At 44.6% G+C, this 18442-nt stretch overlaps 1 protein-coding gene across 1 annotated transcript; it reads left to right on the top strand.

Annotated features, from left to right (window-relative positions):
• Positions 1-9575: 9575 nt before the first annotated feature.
• Positions 9576-18327, top strand: PRDX3 (peroxiredoxin 3). Its single transcript, XM_010997880.3, has 7 exons — positions 9576-9657; positions 10998-11133; positions 12969-13110; positions 13703-13838; positions 14669-14772; positions 16819-16984; positions 17474-18327. The coding sequence occupies exons 1-7, from the start codon at positions 9622-9624 to the stop codon at positions 17525-17527; spliced, it is 774 nt and encodes a 257-aa protein (XP_010996182.1). The 5' UTR covers positions 9576-9621; the 3' UTR covers positions 17528-18327.
• The last annotated feature ends 115 nt before the right edge of the window (positions 18328-18442 follow it).

The raw sequence follows: 18442 nt of genomic DNA, 5'->3' as shown, positions 1-18442 counted from the left end.
TAGGTAAGTATCTGCCTTCCCTACTCGGAGGCCTGAAATCTGCCTTTTTTGTCTTTTGATTACATTCTCTATAGAACCTAGTAAGCACTTTATACATAGTGAACATTTGGCAATATTTGCTGACTCAGAGCAAACATGCCATGACTCAGCCCCAACCTAGCCCTCTGGAGTGCTGTTTATTCTGTACTAGTTAACTCTCAAAATTCCTACATCACTGCCAGATTAGAGATTAAAAGGGAAAAGTAGAAGAGACTGGTCTCCTGGTGTCAGAGGTCAAAATCACAGAAAGCCACAAACAGTCTAAGTCCGTGGAACTCCCAGCTGCACCTCCATTCTCAAATCCGGCTGTCTCCTGCAATCAGCGCAGTAGGTAAACCAATCACACAATTTTAAAGAAAACTAAGCAGACCAATTTCAATTCACTTTTCAGACTTGAATGAAACACAAGTTATTTACCCCAAAAATGGTGCACGGGAAGCTGGGCATTTTTTGTTTGGTTCAGTTCTGAGCAATCAGAACTAGATGCTGGAAAAAAAATGCTCAAACTGGTAAGGAAATTACACAGCAAACGCCTAAAAATTAATTCAGAGTGGGAGAAGGAAAAACAGACTCTTTCTTAGTAATCTACTTAAAAGCCAATGATTTTCTGTTAATATGGATAAGGAAAGAAGCCAAACCATCACTGATGGCCTTTTTATGACTAGCATCTGTCAGGCAATGACATGACCAAAGCCAGGTTCGTTTGTCTGAGCATGGTGGCCTACAATGGAAATGTGGATAAAGGCTTGACAACAAAGATAGAATGGCTTCTTAAAGAGAAAGAGGTAAGATGAATTAAACGCAATGTTAGGAGCCCTTAAAACCAGATGACTCACAGGTGAGATGGGCTCCAGCAGTTTCAACCTTAATGCTGTAATAACATGAACTTTCTCTTGCTTCAGAGACTCCGGGCCTAATTATCTCTGAGACTTTAATATGAAGCTTTTACTGTCCGAAGATAGGACACTGCGGTTATGTCAATATTTAATTGATCCAATAAAAGGAGAGCATACTTGCTGCCTCCTAGAAGTCTTCTCTAGCCAGTTTTAAGCTAAATGGAATCTAACAAATGTTCGGAGTTTTAAAAATGTAATGCTTTGCACAGATTGCCTTTTTGACAATTACACAAAATAGAATATAGTATCTAATTTGGAGCAGCCTGATTCCCTCCTGTAGAAGCAAAGGCGTGGGTTGTGGAGCAGTAGAAATGAGCTCCGGCAGGAACGGGCAGATCGGGGCACTCCTTCTGCGCAGCTGTCACGGTCTCCTCCGTAGAGAGAGGATGCCATCTAGCACGAACTCTGGAGAGCTGCAGCCAACCCCCAGATGGCAAAAGCAAGCCTCAGATTCCACATCTGTGGTCTAAAACGAGCCCGTGTGTGTGCTACGCCACTCGATACAACACAAACAGTCCCCTCCTGCTACAAAGGGAATTCTGCCCATGAAGTGCTTACTGGGTCATAGACTGTTTCTGTTACTTAACGTCTCAAGCTCCACAGTCCTCATGTGCTCCGGGATCCAAGTGGGATCCAAATGGGATCCAAAGAACCCCCTCCTCTCCAGGCTGAATCTGGCCTCTCTGTGTTTCAGGGAAGGTGGGGGGAGGTTAGCTTGTTTTTATTAAGGACACAGGGTACTCATTCCATTAAGTGGCTGGACAATGATGCCTTTATGTGGTCATCCACTGATGAACATTTTTTATTATTACCAATATTTTGCCATAGCAATAAGATGATGATTTTTTAGAGAACTGATGATTATTTTTTTCCTTTTTGTCATCTACCATTTAAATTTACACATAATAAAATAAAAGTCATTTTTTGTTGGTGTTTAGCTCTGAGAATTTTAGGTAAACACATATACTTGTGTAATACCAACACAGCCAAAATATACAAGAGTTCCATCACTCTTGGCTTGTTAACATACTTTTTTTTTTCTTTCCTTGAAAAAAATATGTTTCCATCCTACTGCAAGATTTTCTAGAACAATAGGAAAGTTGCAGCATGTTTACCAAGTGCACCGATCTTGCAGGAAAGAATACAGAATGGCAGGAGGCCTAGAGTCCAGGGGAAGAGATGAATGGACAGAGGGAGTGGCAGAAGAGAGGAGGAAGAAATTAACAAATAGGGGACCTGAGCATTAGCATGCTGAACAACATCGTGAGGGTCAGGGTAGGGGGGCAATGAGAAGGCTATCTTGTATGGGGTTGGGGTGGGGCCCCACTGAAAGAGGCCCTGAGCCATGATAAGCACTCCCTGTTGGGAAATTCCAGATTAGGAGATTTGCCACCTAGCCGACCTGGAGGGGCTGCTCCACAGCTGCCCTCCAGCACCCCTCTCATCCTCCCTCCCCTCTGAGATGTGTCAGTTTTCCATTTGGGAAGGACTAGAGACAAGACAAAAACAGAATATCATCTTTATTTTCAGCATGACCTCTTCTCCCTACTCTATTCAACCTCTCACCCTCTGGCCCCCAGCATCTCAAGCACTTGGGAAAAAGGAGAGCAGCTTCTCCTTGCACAAGACTTGGGGCCCCACCCCTAAGAAGCCTCAACAGAGCCCATAATAATGCTGTGAAAAGCGTGAGATCTCCTGTATACGTTACATGCTTTGTGATGAGGCACCAAGATGTCTGAAACGTTGATGACTAAAGGGAGTCATAGACTATTTTAGGCAAACAGGATTTTGTTGTGGTTGTGGTAGGGGTGGAGGAAAAACTCATCTGAAAGGGGACAAGGCTCTTTTATTTTGGGAAAACACTTTCGGGGGCTTTTCGTTATTTGAAAATCAAACCACTTCCTCCTCTGGGATGGGAATAAAGAGGAGCTGAATCGTGCTGCAAATACCCGAAAAGGAGAAAGGCTGATCACTGGAGAATCACTCTCTTTCTGGGAGAAGCCAAGGCGGAGGAGGATAGAGGAGGGCTGGGATGGGAAAGGGGGCAAGATTAAGGGTGCTCCATATGATGTCCTCCCAGGTGAGCGGATCCCTGCAGCATGGGGGAATGAGGGGTATTGCAAAGGAGAAAAAAACAGTCCCTAAGTGGTGGCCTGTGGAGCTGGCACGGTGACAAGAGTATATGAACAGGAAAACTCACACCCTGCTCTATGTTTGCCTTGTCTGCATTGTAATTCCCACCTGCTCTTGCCAAGCCTTCAGTTTAAAATGATCACTCATCTCTACTAGCACCCGGGAATTGGGAGAAAGGCATGTGACCATCCTGGGACCCAAAAGTATGGACAAGAAGACAGGCAGCAGCCCAGAGAAGCTTCAGGAGCAAGGGCAAGAGGGCAGCTGAGAAGCCAGAGCAGTTGTTGCAATGCTGATGCCTGAGGTGAAGAGCATTCCTGAGACCAGTATGGAGAAGACGTAAAGATGCTCTAGGGCTCCCAAGAGGTTCTGGGAATGGGTCTGGTAAAAGCTTGACCGCTTTCTAATCTAGGCTAGTAGGGACTCTGGTTGTTAGACTTTGGGATGCCAATGATAATGACATGTTTAGTAGCCCAACATGTCGCAGCAGAACTAACAGTCATGTAAGGTGTCATAACTGTCATTCGTTACTTCCTTCCTTTGATGTTTATCCAGTGACTGTTAAGTAAGAATCATAGTTGGGCACCATGGGATGCATAAGACCACAAAGATGAGTAAGACATGCCTGCCAGCCCTGCCTATAAACAGCTTCCAGGCTCTTAGGACCAACCAGTCACATACAAGAAACTGGAATAGAAGACAGAGCCATGTGAGATGTACAGACTGCCGAAAGAAGGTTTTAAACTGCTTGAATTCAGTGTTGGCAAAATCTCCTAGAAACTGTCACCTTCACTCATTGTGGAGCAGGTGTAAACTGGCACAGTCTTTCTGGAAGGCAATTTGGCAAAATGTAACAAAAATCATAAAGACACAACCCTAGAAATATACCTTAAAGAAATAGGTAAGAATGTGTTCAAAAATTTGGCTACAAGAATGTGCAAAGATCACAATATTAGTTATAACACCAAGAAAAATATGAAACAACACAAGTCTCCAACAATAGCAGATTGGTTAAGTAAATTATGGAACAACACGTCAGTGGTATTCCTGTATGTTTAATCTGAACTGAATGATGAAGAAATATCAAACAAGCGAACTGAGGGACATTCTACCAACAAGCTAAAAGTGTGAAGGTCAAGGAAGATCAAGAAAGACTGAGGAGCTATTCCAGGTTAAAGGAGATTAAAAGACAAGGCAAGTAAATCCGATGTGTGGTTTTGGATTGGATCATGCAGGGGTAACGGGGGTTGCATGGCCAGCTATAAAGAACATTGTTGGGACTATTGCTGATCTTTGAATATGGACAGTGGCTTAGATAATAGTGCGACGATGTTAACACCCCTGATTTTGATCATTGTAATATAGTTATTATATAAGAGAATGTCTTTCTTCTTAGAAAATACACCCTCAAGTATTCATGGGCTTTTTAAAAAAGTGAATTGGCCAGTTATTCAAGCTGCAAATCAGCATGGCCATCAGAAAAGATTAAGAAGCAAACGGTGACTCGAGTAACAGTTCAAGGCAACTGTGGAAGGCTTGTCATAAAACACACTGGGTTGATCGCCAAGAGAATTCTGTTGATGATAACTACCAAAGGCATCTAGGAAAAGGAGATGTCAGCTGGGGCGGGGATGGGGGCAGCTGGTAATAAGTGGCTGCACATATGATGAATTTTTAGCTGGATCTTCAATCAGATTCATCTGAATTTGCTAGGAGTCTGCCATGTGCCAGGCATGGTGTTTGGTGTTTTGGAATGAACCAGATGGACATGGTTCTTTCCCTACTGGGGCCTTTACCCTGGGAAGGAGCCCAACAAATACCCAGTAAACAAAATAACTGTAATTTCCAATCGAAGGAAACAAACAAGGGCCAAGACAGAGAATAACAGCCAGGGTCATCAGGGAAGTCCTCTTGATGAGGATGACAGCTAAGCCCACTATCTAAATGAGGAGGAAGAGGTAGCCAGATGTGAGCGGAAGGCATTCCAGTCAAAGAGCCCAGCATGGGCCAAGGTGCAGCCTGGGTGCTGGGGGAGCAGGAGTAAACTAGGGGCCCTCCCAGTCCCCAGGCTGCCACCACCCCAGGGGCTAGTCCTACAGAGGCTGCAGGAAGCCGGGGCACAAATTGGGTGGGAGGGGCCCCAAATGAGTGGTCGGGCAGGGACACTGACTGTGTGGCCTTGTGTTGAACTGGAGTTTTACACTAATGAAACAGGAAGCCATTGAAGAGTTTTACAGAGATGAAATGACCCGGTTGGTGTTTGAAGAACAACCACAGTTTCTGCTGAGAATGAATTGGAAGGAGCAGAGTGAAAGAAGAGAGCCAGGTTAGGAAGCTGCAGGGCCCATCCCAGGCAGGGAGGGGAAGGAGGCAGACGAGGGGTGGGCCTTATGCTTGCAAAGTCTCTGAATAAAGTTCTAGGGACCCGACCGTTACAGAGAGAGGCCGACAGGACCGAAAAAGTTGGCATTCATCCTCTCTACCTTTCACCCTGGCTCCCATGACCAGCTCTCCCAGCATGGAGTGAATCAAAAATAAATATTTCTCCCTAAATCCTGTAATCAGCTTATGGATAGCATTTTGTATCTCAGTTTTTTGTGGTGCTATGTCTTAATTTGGGTCCCCCTAAACCTTGAGACTAGGAGTCAATGGAAGGTGCTTATTTGGGAGGTGCCAGAAATACAGGTGAGGCAGGGGAAGTTATCCAGGAAAGCAGCTGGCAAAAGTGTGTTAAGTAACTTCCATGGATGACTGCAACTTAATCCGTGCCAAAACTCCAGAACACATCACAGCTTGTCCACCCAAGGGTGGGGCAGCTGGGGTATTTCTACACCAACTCTCTCCACCTGACCACTGTGAGGGCTGCTGGGCAGGGGTTAATTCTCTCAAATTTCTGCCCTTCTGCAGGGATGGGTGGGCCAGCCTTCCCCAGTTCTGAAAGGCCTCAGCACAGATGCCGGTACCAGCATTTGGGAATCTGTGGAGTCCAGAGAAGTAGCAGGATCTGAGGGACATCAGAGACATGTGACAGAATCACCTAGACTGTGTTGTATTTTCTTTCCCTTTTAAAAAAGACCTCACATCATGGAAGTGACCTAAGACTTTTTGACCGCCAAGAAGCCCTAAGAAGCTGTGAAAATCCCAGGGGAGAAAGATGATGACCTGGACTGAGGTGGTGGCTGTGGAGGTGGAGAGAAGACCATGCATCCTTTGGGTGCTGGTTGGTGGGTGGGGGTGCGAGTGGAGCTGTCAGGAGTAAGTCCGGGGAGAGAAAGCAAGAGTTTGGCTTGGGTTTATCAAGTTTGGAGTGCGTAAGAGATATTCGAGTAGAGATGTTGGCAGGCTGCACTGGAGACAACTCTAAAAAGGGGATAGGTGGCCAAGGGTTGGGGGGAGGAAGGGATGAACCGGGGAACACAGAGGATTTCTAGGGCAGGGGACTATTCTATATGATGCTATAGTAGTGGATACATGTCACACATTTGTCCAGACCACAGAAGGTACACTACCAGAGTGAACCCTAATGTAAACAAAGGGCGTTGGGTGATAATGATGTTATCAGTGCCGGTTCATGGATGGCAATACATGCACCACCCTGGTGTGGGATGTAGATGGCGGGGGAGGCTGTGGGGTCAGGGAGTAAACAGAACTCTCTGTACTTTCACTCAGTTTTGCTGTGAACCTAAAACTGCTCCAAAAAATCAGGGCCACTTCAAAAAAGGGTAGATGTGGGGAATAGGCTGGGGATAGGAGATAAAGATAGGAGGGGGAAGGCTCAGAAGAAAGCCAAGGTGTGCTGGGTGTGGGCAGAAGTGCCCAGTGAGGGAACACTGCGCGACCAAGGGTGGGGAGGTGGGGGCAGGCGCTCCCAATCCAGCTTTACAAAAAGCCTGTGAGGTGAGTGTTCTTGGATGGAGACCCTCAAGCTCAGAAAGGTGAAAAAATCCACCGGGGTTTGAGCCCAGGACAAGACAACTCCACCCATGTCTCCGATGTCTGCCTTTGCAGAGCTGGACCTGGAGCAGCGCAAGGCCATGCAGCAGGAATTGGGGGGGGGGTGGGGGGTGAGGTTCTCAAGCGAGGCCTTTGCTAGGAGACAGGGCTCAGGGTTGAGGCCGCATCTTCCCTGAGCCCAGGAGAGAGTTGAATTCGGGGCCCTCATCAATGGGAAAAGAAAAAAAAAAAAGCTTTTTGCCGTGGAAAGAAGGCGGCAAAACCCACAATCCTGTTTGCCATCTCTAATTGTAGCCCCAGCTACCAGAATGTTAACTTGTGGTTGCAGGGAGGTATTTTCCTAATCATCATAAAAAGTAGCATATATCTTTTCATTTGCCTTTCCCTAACTAGGTCCAAAAATTCTTCTTCTCCCAGACTCAAAAGGGAGAATTTCAGTTATTTTCTACTTTTTTGGTTATGAGGACAAGCTCAGTTTGTCTTTTTCTTTTGGGGGAACAATCTGTGTCCTTGTTGTGACAGCTAGAGAAAACTGAATAAAGAGATGTTTTTTTTTCCAGAATGAATGTGGAAAGAATGTTTTGGCCAGCATGCCAGTCTCTGCTTATTCATTCGACAAACTTTTTCTGAGTAGCTGCCCTGAGCCAGGCACTAGCCTAACCATGGGGACGACAGAGATGAGTAAGACATGAGTTCGACCCTCATGAAGTTGACAGTATGCTTAAGACTTAGACAAGGCCGTAGAAAACCCCCAAAGTGATGTGACAAGAGTGATGAGAATGAGAAAAATGTGTGCACAAAGCTTTCTTAGGTACCTAGGAAGTTTCTCTAACCCATGGGGAGGTGGGCAGGAAGGGTTGGCAGAACAGTGCTCAAATACCAATCAAGGTTATCTTTTCTTGGAATGAACAAATGGAGGACTCTGTTTATCCTCCCAGGGGAAGTCTTTGGCTGTAGACTGAGATTAGCTGTAGGCTACGCACTTCGCAATTCTGAACAGGCCATTGAAAGGCTCTAGCATGAAATTCCTTCTGGGACTCTGGGCCTGAGATTCTAGGGTATTTCATTCCTTTTAGGACAAGGGAGATAAGCTTTAGACAGAGATCAGCAGACCAGGAAACTGGGCTTCTCCAATGAGGAGTTCTCTATTCTAAATTGTCCCCCAGCCAATGAATCCCTGTGTGACTTAGGGAAAGCTGTTTAACCACAAGCAATTGCTTCAGCTTTCTGTTTGGGAAAGGAGTGATAAGCAGTGAAACTTCCTCTCCAAGGGCCAAAAGATCTGGGAATTTGGCTGCTGTGTTGGTCCTGTAAGCAGATAAGGTAGGGGGTGGTCTCTGGGGAAAGAGAATCAGGCATGCCTTTTCTTGACATAAAATAAGCCATTTTTTGGCCTAAACCATTTTGTGATCTAAGCCTGGCCACAGTGCTTGCCCTTCAACAGGTCTCAGTAATTAATTATTTTAAGGGAACAAAAGAATGCAGGAACAAATGACTGTTATCTGGCAAAAGAAGTAACTATAGCAAAGATAATGTATCAGCTGTAAAGACTCCCAGCTCTGTTTCGGTGGTAAAGATTGGCTGGAAGTGCTCAACCACCAGATCAACTGGAACCTAAGGGAGGATACTGACCTTTTCTGACCGTCATGACTTCAGTCAACTAAAGTTTGGACTCAGTCACACCCCAGCTCCTTCATGAATATGCATAAACGTCCTCAGTTTTGCTGTCCAGGAGACACTGCTTTTGGAAAGATCCTTATTTGCTGCAAGTAATAAATCCTTCCTTCTCTGGATCTTTGCCTGGGTTGTGTCTTTTGGCTCCACACTCACCAAGAAGTGAACTCAGTTTTTCAGGTAACAGGACTGGTGTTTGGAAAATACCCACTTAGAATCCACATCTTGTCACACTTACTGTAAGGCTATGTACGATTTTTAATCATGTTTGATGAACTTGCTTCAAAGTACCATGCTTACCACTGAGCTCTTGGCTTTACTAATCAACCAAAAACAAATTCTGAATTTCTCCCACTTCTCCCAGTTTTGGCAAGAGAAGTCAAAATGGAAGGCCACACATCATCCCAAAGGCTTTCAGGACAACAAAACCTTGATGTGTCTGACCCATTTAGCTTATTAATGGACTAAAATTGCATTAATAATTAATTCCATTTCATCCTGAAGCCACATGGCTCTACCTCTGGCTGAAAGAGGAAAGGGATCCTTTTACAGAAAGTAATCCATCCAGGTTAACAAAAAAGTCAGCAAGTATACAAATAAATACTTAGCTTCCCACATGGATTAGTCCTTTTTAAGCTGGGGTGACAAATAGAGACAAAGTATCGCTTTCCCAAGCATCCTGCTACTTAGAAATTTGAGAGGAATTACCCCTTCCGAATCCGGGCCTAGGGACCCGACGACAGGGACCTTTACACCCGGAGGTTCCCAAAAAGGGGGGGGAGGGGGGAAGTTCTTCCCTGTCCTGGCTCCGGCTCCAGCCCAGGCCCCGCCCCGTTCGCCGAAGCCCCGCCCCTACACGGCCCTCTCCGTAAACCCCGCCCCCTCTGCTTCTCGGTCGGCTCCGTGGCTCCCTTGCGCACTGAAGATGGCGGCCGCGGCGGGAAGGTTGCTCCGGGCTTCGGTGAGTGGCTGCCGGCGGGGCAGAGGCGCGGAGACCCTGCGGTGGTCCAACAGTATGCCTCCCAGATAGAAGCTTGCTCCCCTGCATCCTGGGGTCCTTTCTCCCTTCTTAGAGGATGTCAGCAGGTAGCGGACCAGAGGCCTCCTCTGCGGAAGGCTCCCTGCGCCTGCGCAGGACCCCCCTCCCCCCCTCACTCCTCGCGGTCCCCTCCCCACATCCCCCTTCGGTCCGAGTCGTGGGTCCCCGTCCCCTCTCCACCTAAGCACCTGGCCCCTGGTCCCGGTTCTGTAACCGACTCTGTTACCTTGGAGAAGTGACTTCGCCTTTCCGAACTTTTTAATAGAATAATGCCTACCTCATGGGTTGCCGTGAGCATCCACTTAAATGCTGGATGAAAACCAAAATGCTAAAGTAACGGAAGTGCCTAAGTGCAAAAGGCACTTTTTTCCTCCTCCCCCCGCCCCCGAGGCCGTCCCTGCTCTTTTCTCCTGGCAAAGCCTGTTACTCTCTAGCTATCCTCCCTCCCCTTTCTCACTGTGGGGGTCATCGCAGGCTCTTTCTTCTTCCTGAGTCATGCTGGACGCTGAAGTTGAGCGGACGTTTCCCTTGAGCCCTGTCCAAACTTTCCCAGAGACTGAACTTTGCTCTACTTATTTGCTTGTCTGTGGTGCTGTAAGGGCCTTGCCTTTTCTAAGGAAAACTTCGACATAGTAGAACGTGTTTAGTGGATCTTCTGGTAAAGGGCTTAATACACAGGGCCTGTCCAAGTCTCCTTGGTTGCTGTTAAAAGGATGTTTTATATTCTGATAATTCTCTTCTGCCTTGCAGTACCCCCTCCATTTGTTTGTATGTATTTTAAGATAAAAGTTATGTATGTTTGAGGGATACATCGTGATTTGATATACATAGACGTAATGGAATGATTACTACAAGCTAATTAATGTATCTTTCCACATAGTTACCTTGTGTGCCATGAGTTCACCTAAAATCTCAGCCTATTTGCAGTGTTCAATACAGTATTATGAAGTATGGTTATATAGTATGCTTGTACCTTAGATCTCTAGACTTACTCATCCTACAGGACTGCAACTTTGTACACTTTGACCAACATCTCCCCATCCTCCCTCCCCTCCACACTGCCTTACAGTCTTGAAGGATAAGGAAGCAGAAAGGAACTTTAAGAATGTGGAGACTCAGTCCATACTCTTAGAGTTCAAAGTTTTGTATTTTGTTCGCAGGAACAAGGACAGCCGAGGCCACTACTAGCCTGATGCCCTTTCAGCAGGGTTTCAGCCACCGTTCTGGGAATACTTCCTAATGTAAAGTGTTTTTCTTTTTAGCTTGTCCGACACAGGAATGCCATTCCTTGGGGCATTTCTGCCTCTGCAGCCCTTAGGCCTTATGCCTCTCGAAGAATGTGGTTGACAAGTGCATTGTGGTCCAGTTCCAGTCAAGCAAAATTCACCTTTAGCACCAGTAAGTGCTGTAGTGTGTTGGCTTGAACCAGATAATGGAAACATTTATCATCTCTGGACAGGGGCTCTGAACCCTGGCTGTATATTAAACTCACCTAGGGAGCTTTTACAAACATAACACTGCTCCAGTCCCACTCCAAACAAATTCAGTCAGTCTCTGGGGTGAGACCAGAACATCGATATTTTTTAAAAGCTCACCAAGTGATTCCGAATGTGCAGCCGGTGTTGAGAATCACGGAGGCAAACTGCCCTTGTGCCACATTTCCTTGTTGGTTCCAGAGGTTTTAATCACCTGTGTCAAGGAACATGGAAGGGAGCCAGGACCCTCAGAGGCCTTCCGGGCCTGCTGTGTGCAAAGGGATGGGAGATAGCTGGGGACTCAGAGTGCCGCTCCTAGAAGGTTTCTGCATTCAAACCTGTGGGCTGGCTCCACTTGCCACATTAGACCCATCATTAGGCCCTCCATGACCTGATTGATCTGAATGAAGTGCAGCTATTTCTTGAGACTTAACACTCCATTCTCTAGAATATGGGCTTTGCTAAGGTGAGCCTCAGATAATGAATGGTATTTGAAAAATGCCTCCTTTAGATTTGTCCCATCTTTATTTTTTTTTTTTTAATAGCGGTACTGGGGATTGAACCTAGGACCTCGTGCATGCTAAACATGTGCTCTGCCACTGAGCTGTTACATTCCCCCAGGATTTGTCCCACCTTTTAAGAAGCATTAAATGTAACATACATTAAATATAATGGTTTGGGTTATACACTTTTGTAAAACCTTTGTGTATGAAATATTCTAAAAAGTTTACCCCAGAACTTTAAAAAAATTTGTAGTAGTACTTTGATGCCACAAGTTTAAAATTTTCCTTGTCACCTGTCCCAAACCCTTGCCCCCAACAGCTCCTCCTGTTTCTGAAGCCTAGGCATTTTGATACTTGGTCTCCTTTGTTAGAAGCATGTCTAACATGCCTTCCCAGTTAGAAGCATGTCCTCTCCAGTTATGACAGTTCTCCCATCCTTTCCTTTCTTCCTTTTTTTTTTCCAGTGGGGGGAGGTAATTCGGTTTACTTATTTACTCTCCCCCACCTTCTTGCTGTTCCTTCTACCACACCCCTCCCTCCATACCTCTCACTTAGATAACAAATCACCTCCTAACGTCAGGCTCCCCTCTCCCTGCTCCTCTTACCCTCTGCTGCCCAGCTAATCTTCCTGAGAATAGCTGACTCATCTTCCACCTCCTACATGAAAACCTCCAGTGATTAGTTTCTTCTTTTAAGAACAGACTCATCAGCCTGATACTTAAGGGCCCTCCCAGTGTGACGTTCCACCAGCTTTGTCTCCTACTGTCTTCCTTCCCCATATACCTGTTCTCTATGTTCTAATCAGATTCTGCCAAGGGCTACTCCCCATACCAGCCATGTTCCTCTGTTCCATTTGCCCTGGTCTTGGCAAAATCCAAACCATGTTTAGAATCCACCTCCAGGCTCATGCTATCCTCAAATTTTTTTTTTTTTTTTTTTTACTGGAGGTACTGGGGATTGAACCCAGGACCTCATGTGTGCTAAGCATATGCTCTACCACTGAGCTGTACCCTCCCCCATGCCATCCTGAATTCTGTGTTCATTCCATTCCTCATATCTTTTGTCTTCTTTTTAGTTTACATGACACTTTGTATTGATGTACAATCTATGGAACTACGTACTATGGAAAAAAATTACTTAAGATGTACAGTTGAACCTTTAATTTATGCTACTAATTAACTATTGTGAGAGGTTTAAATAAAATCACATAGGTGCTTGATTTAACAAGTAAAACATATGTGTGTGTTTATTTCAGGTTCCTCATACAATTTCCCTGCTGTCACCCAGCATGCGCCCTATTTTAAGGGTACAGCCGTTGTCAATGGAGAGTTCAAAGAACTAAGCCTTGATGACTTTAAGGGGAAATATTTGGTGCTTTTCTTCTATCCTTTGGATTTGTAAGTGTATTTTCCATGATGCTTTAATGTCATTCTGAGAGCAAGCAAAGATCCCCACTTCCCCACTGACATTGCCTGTCTCTAGTTACTCTTGTAGGAAGGGTAACCGTTACCACTGATTAGCTTGCATCTGTAGCTAATTTATAAGTGGTAAATTTAGGGGTGGAGTGGCGTTCCTTTTAATGGGGCAGGGTTTTCATATGACTCTATTGTATGTACCCCAGTGCAGTGGTTCCTATAAGCCAGTCTTTGAGGAAGTTTTCACTGGTCTGGGGGAAGATGAGAAAAGTAAGGATAATAAAATGAATTTTCTCATAAAGCTACCTTATTTAAATAAAAATATTTCTTTATTTTTAGAATATGCCTCCCCCATGCCCATTTTTGGATATGATTCTTAAATAGAAAGGTGATAAAGTTTTTTTTTTTAATTTTACTGGAGTATCATAGGGATCAGGAGTCCAGTGAGGATGGTTAACCATTTTACTTTTTTTCACTTTTAAGCAAATTGAACTAGTTTTTAGACACCTGTTGTTCAAATTTTAAATCCTTGTTTTTAAATATACTGATGAGAATTTCTGCCCTTTTTCCCTAGCACCTTTGTGTGTCCTACAGAAATTATAGCTTTCAGTGACAAAGCCAATGAATTTCATGATGTGAACTGTGAAGTCATTGCAGTGTCAGTGGACTCCCACTTCAGCCATCTCGCCTGGATAAACACACCAAGGAAGGTACACACATCATTCACCCGGCCTCTGCGCTTGTGATCTTAAAATCTGAAATCCCCTTAAAGACCAACCTAGAAGTTGTTAAAGCAGGACTAGTCAGAAATGGGCTATTTGTACGTCCTAACCTGCTGGCACATGCTGTTAAAGCTCTATCGATATCTCCTGTAACGTTGCTTGTATTCACTCCCCACGACACGTGTATTTTCCAAGATACAAACAGTAATAGAGAGCAGACTCAGCAGGGCTTGGGAACAGCTGGGGACTGTTGCTTCCCCTCTCATCTGGACCCTGTAGATCCCTTGTACCCTGCAGGGCACGTGGTTTGGTGAAGTTCTCTGATCTCACTATTCTGCATGATCAGTATTCTTGCCTAGAAACTTGCTTGGAAGAATCAGAATTTCTAGCTATGCTGCTGGACTATCAATATCAAATTAGTTAAAGTTTGGATTTTTTTTTTAATTTTCATTTTTATGCTTCAGAAGTTAATCTTCAACCAAAGGGATACTTTAAAAATTAGAGAAAGAAAAGTGTGTAGTATCACCTGGGTTCAAATCCTGCCTCTGCTCCTTTCTAGCTGTGACCTGGAGCAAGGTGCTTAACTTTTGTGTGCCTTAGTCTGCTCGTCTGTAAAGTGGCGATGAGGATGGTCTCTGCTCCAGGATGGTTGGAGATGGAAGAGAGTCCATAGAAAGCTTAGAGCAGCGCTCAGCCCATTGGTGCTCAGTTACTGCTATCTATTGCCATTACTGTGGGTCTCAAACACTGTGCCTCCTGGCCGAGGGTGTTGTGAGATCGCACCATATAACCACCAGCCCTGTTTGCATTTTTATTAGAATGGCGGTTTGGGCCACATGAACATCGCACTGTTGTCAGATTTGACTAAACAGATTTCCCGAGACTACGGTGTGCTGTTGGAAGGTGCTGGTCTGGCCCTAAGGTAAGATTCTGTTTCTTATGAACTTAAAATTGTTTTTCATGTTTAGCATCAATCCTTTGTCTTAGGGGATTTATAGAGACCTTGGTAAAGCATTTTTAAAACCCCAAATCCTCACTTTGTCTTTTAATAAGCACCGATGAATGCCTCTTGCAGGGGTTGCCAGTCTTTCAGAAATGGCTGAGACATTTGCCCCCTGGGTCTGTTTCTGAAGAAGGATAACACGTCTTAGCTCCGCTCTCTTTGACCATCTTGGAGCCACTCCCTGGGGGCACATTCCTGGCAGTGAAGCCATCAGACTGTTTGGAGACAGGGGTAACCAACAGGGGTAGGAATCAGTATCCTGGAATCTTGTCCAAGCATTGGAATCAGACTGGAGTTTGATTCCATACCCCCCCCCCCCTTTAAACTCAGCTACTTAACTGTATGATTTTGGGCAAGATACTTAACCTCTTTGAGTCCCATTCTTCCCGTAGCTGAAATGAAAATGTACCTCCCAGGTTGGTTTTGAGGATTAAATAAGGTGAGGCAGCCAAGGTTTTTAGCACAGGTCTTGGTAGCTGTTGTGACCTCTTTCCCAGACTGCTGCCTTCCTGGGAGGGATGAGAACTTGGCCTTTGTACTGGCATCTTGATGGCTGCTGAGTGAAGGAGGGATTGGATGGAACTTTCCCTCCAAGAAGCAGGCAGGGGCCCCACTTTGATGGGCCTCACAGGTCTTCTGGAAGCTGGCTTGAACCTGCTCACCTGCCCTCTGCTGTAGCTGACCTCTGGCCTGCTTGGATTATCCCTGGAATTTACTCTGGGGGCCACCCTGGAGCTTGGGTCCTTTTGACTCCAAGGAGATTACTGTCTTCCTTTAATAAACTAAAGCTTCGCTTTGACAGAGTTGGTAAGGGAAGGAGAAAAAGTGTGTGGCATTTCCCTCCCAGGATCCCCTTCCCTGTAGAGTCTTGCGAATTTTGCAGTTAACCTCCATCCTAGTTTCACTATTAGGACTGACAAAGGGATAGGAGCCAAGTCTGGCTTGTAAGACGAGGCTTGCTTTCTGGAGTGTGTGGGCCCTGCTCCATCCCAGCTCTGTGTCTGCATCTCCATCCAGCAGGAGCATGCACCAGGACCCCTTAGCCCCAGAACCTAGACTCCCAAGGGCCAGGGCCAGGGAGAGGGCGCTACCATTTTATATAGTGAGTTTTCTCTAAGTTGCCTTTTCCCCTGAGTGATTAACGCTTGGAATGCCACACCCTTGTAAGATGGACTGTTACAACCGAGGTTTTATGGCATATCTGCATATGTCATAGTCACACCAACACTCATATAGAAGATGAACACAGATCTCAGGACGGATCACCTCATTGCACTGCTGCCAAGTGATAAAGGGTGTTGGCCTTGGACAATCTGAGCATCAGAATAATAACTATAAGTGACTGAAACACATCAGATATATTTAAATCAATGATTTGAAGAATTCCAGGGAACCAGTTATTTGGAAAACTTTAAGTAATGAAATAGTACTGTCTTTCCTGTATAAACTGTACCTCGGGGTAACAAAAAGAGTGGTTGGCTTGGTTTTTCCTTTAGATTTCTCCTTTGTGTAGACTTAAGGCCAGTATGTTCCTTCTGCAAAGATTTTTACCATGGGGGTTTCCCCTCCCTACCTAAGAATTTGCTTATTTTGTAAATATTTACTGAATATAGATAGAATACATCTCTGTCCCTTCCCATTTGCCTATGGTTTCTTGCCAAGATTTGATACAACAGCCCAAAGAATGCTTGCTAAATCACTAAGAAGGAGTCCTTGCTCTCTGTAGTTCAGTGACTTACAGATACTGTGTGACATTCAGGTCACATTTGTAAATGTGATCATACTGCCTGTTTTCCATGGTGGCCTAGTCCAGGCCCATCTTTTTGTACAAGGAAAACCCCATTTTTAAGCATATGATAGAGTTTAATGCTCTATCAGGGAGAATTAAAGACAGAAAGGGGTAGAAGTTAGAGTCTTTCTAGCTCTGGTAATGTTGAGATACTAATGAGGATAAATTTGATGCAGAGGTCTCTTCATAATTGACCCCAATGGAGTCGTCAAGCATTTGAGTGTCAATGATCTCCCAGTGGGCCGAAGCGTGGAAGAGACCCTCCGCTTGGTGAAGGCATTCCAGTTTGTGGAAACCCATGGAGAAGTCTGCCCAGCCAACTGGACACCGGATTCTCCTACAGTAGGTTTCTTTTCCAAAAGCTTCAGGGCCTCAGCAGAGGGTCCCAGGTCCTCGTTGCCTCAAGGGCTGCTGGCCTAGAATATCCACAGAAGAAGCCCTCTCTTGGACCAAGGGTGCAGATGGTGTGCAGATGGGTGAAGCTGCTGAGGGTGGGGGTGTCGTGGGACCAGGTACCAGACACCAAGCTGGCATTTAACATAACTTTCATCTGTGTATTTTAAAAGAGACCAATCTTTAAAAAGTTAAAGAACTTTAGGGGGAGGGTATAGCTCAGTGGTAGAGTACATGCCTAGCATGCAGGAGGTCCTGGGTTCAATCCCCAGTACTTCCACTAAAAGAAAAAATAAGTAAGTAAACCTAATTACCCCCCCCTCAAAAAAAGAAAAGAAAAGTTAAAGATCTTTAGGTTAAAAATTGACTGCTTTCAACTCATTTTTGAGACTGTTACCATAAAGTCACTTACCCAGTGAAATCTTTTTGTATTTTCAGATCAAGCCACATCCGACTGCTTCCAAAGAATACTTTGAGAAAGTAAATCAGTAGATCGTCCCATGTGCACCTGCGGCTTCCCGTGCCAGAAAAGAACCACAGTTGGAACTCACTTTTAGCATTTCAAAGATGATTATTTCTAGAAGGCAAAAAAAAAAAAAAAAAAAAAAATCATGCTTATATTCGTAAATATTACTCTAAACGTTTTGTTTTTATAACATTGGCCAAGGCTTTTAAAATGTGGTTAGCTACTAACACAGAGTCCTTCATTGCCAGTGTGTGGATGGCTAGCTAGTTTCTATGGGACGTGTGGTTCACCTGTTTCTTGGATCATGTCTTCAGTGGGAAAAGGAAACAACTCTTCTTGCTTAGCCTTACTTGAACCGTGGTGTACACCAGAGTAGTACAACGAGCATTGAAAGCTTCTAATCAAGGGTCCTGAAATTTTCTTCTTGAATCTCTATTAAATCGAATTTTCTTTTAAGGTAACAGAGATCATAGTTTTAAGTTGTTAGCATCAGTGGTCTAATTTAACTCTTAGAGTTTATTTGATTGAAGCAACTGTGAATCATGTTTTTTAAAAAAAACTTATGGTGGCAAAGTGACTTAACTGATCATGCATGTTCCCCATCCTAGAGATTTATCGTTTATATAGTTACTTTACCTATTATGTTAGCTGACCTAGTGTCTACCTGCATTTCTAATATTGATTGGGTGTAATTATAAAGGCTATTTATTGAATCTAGGAATTGCATTTTGAATTTGAATCCTTCATGCATTTGAACCATTGTAATTATTTTCTTTCCTGAAGTGCCCAATGTAAAAAAATATAATAAAGGACAGATTTTAAAATATGCATCGCAGATTGCATTTTGAACACCATTAATTCTTGGCTTAGTTTATGTTGTGGGGCTCTAGTTTTCTTTCTCTGATTATATCAACAAACTTACTGAGCATTTAACTCAGTGA

The sequence above is a fragment of the Camelus dromedarius genome, chromosome 8 (assembly GCF_036321535.1).
Source record: "Camelus dromedarius isolate mCamDro1 chromosome 8, mCamDro1.pat, whole genome shotgun sequence".
Lineage (NCBI taxonomy): Eukaryota > Metazoa > Chordata > Mammalia > Artiodactyla > Camelidae > Camelus > Camelus dromedarius.
Note: the sequence above shows the minus strand (reverse complement) of the source record. Positions and strands in the feature narration are given on the sequence as shown.